This window comes from Cynoglossus semilaevis, unplaced genomic scaffold, assembly GCF_000523025.1.
Source record: "Cynoglossus semilaevis isolate Cse_v1.0 unplaced genomic scaffold, Cse_v1.0 C18743485, whole genome shotgun sequence".
Classification (NCBI taxonomy): Eukaryota; Metazoa; Chordata; class Actinopteri; order Pleuronectiformes; family Cynoglossidae; genus Cynoglossus; species Cynoglossus semilaevis.
In genome coordinates, this window is record NW_007595735.1 from 1 (window position 1) to 440 (window position 440).

Genomic DNA, 440 nt, shown 5'->3' on the forward strand with positions numbered 1-440 from the left:
GGTCAGATGTTTCCTCAGAGGTGGAACGTTGTGCAGACAGGTTGAGAACCACCGCTCCAGACCAATTACAAATCTAGCTGTTAGTAATAAATGACACAGATGAACCTTTTTCTGATCTCACTTCTCAGTTTGTTCAAGTAAACTTCATCACGCCCTCAAAGCCGTGGTAGCTGAAGGGTTCCAGCACGGGGCTGCAGGTCTCTTGAGCAAGGCAGGCCATCCTGTTGTTTTCACAGCTGTCCTCACTGCCAGGCTCAAAGTACACGGCGTCGGGGGAATTCACCGATGGATCTTCATCAAAGTAGTTGTGAGGCCTCAGCAGGACCCCGCCTCCGTTGCCCACGGTAACCGTGTTGGGGATATCCTCAGCGTGAGGGATGTGGAGGAAGCCAGCAGTCACCCAGGCTACCAGGTCCTAGAGGGAACCATAAGACCCAGGT

The 440-nt window shown here is 52.7% G+C and overlaps 1 protein-coding gene across 1 annotated transcript; it reads right to left on the reverse strand.

The window, feature by feature from the left end:
* Positions 1 to 6: 6 nt before the first annotated feature.
* Positions 7 to 415, reverse strand: LOC103399757 (membrane primary amine oxidase-like; the record flags this gene model as incomplete). Its single annotated transcript, XM_008338391.2, has 1 exon — positions 7 to 415. A coding segment is annotated over one exon (282 nt), but the record flags the coding sequence as incomplete, so codon positions are not given.
* Positions 416 to 440: the final 25 nt, after the last annotated feature.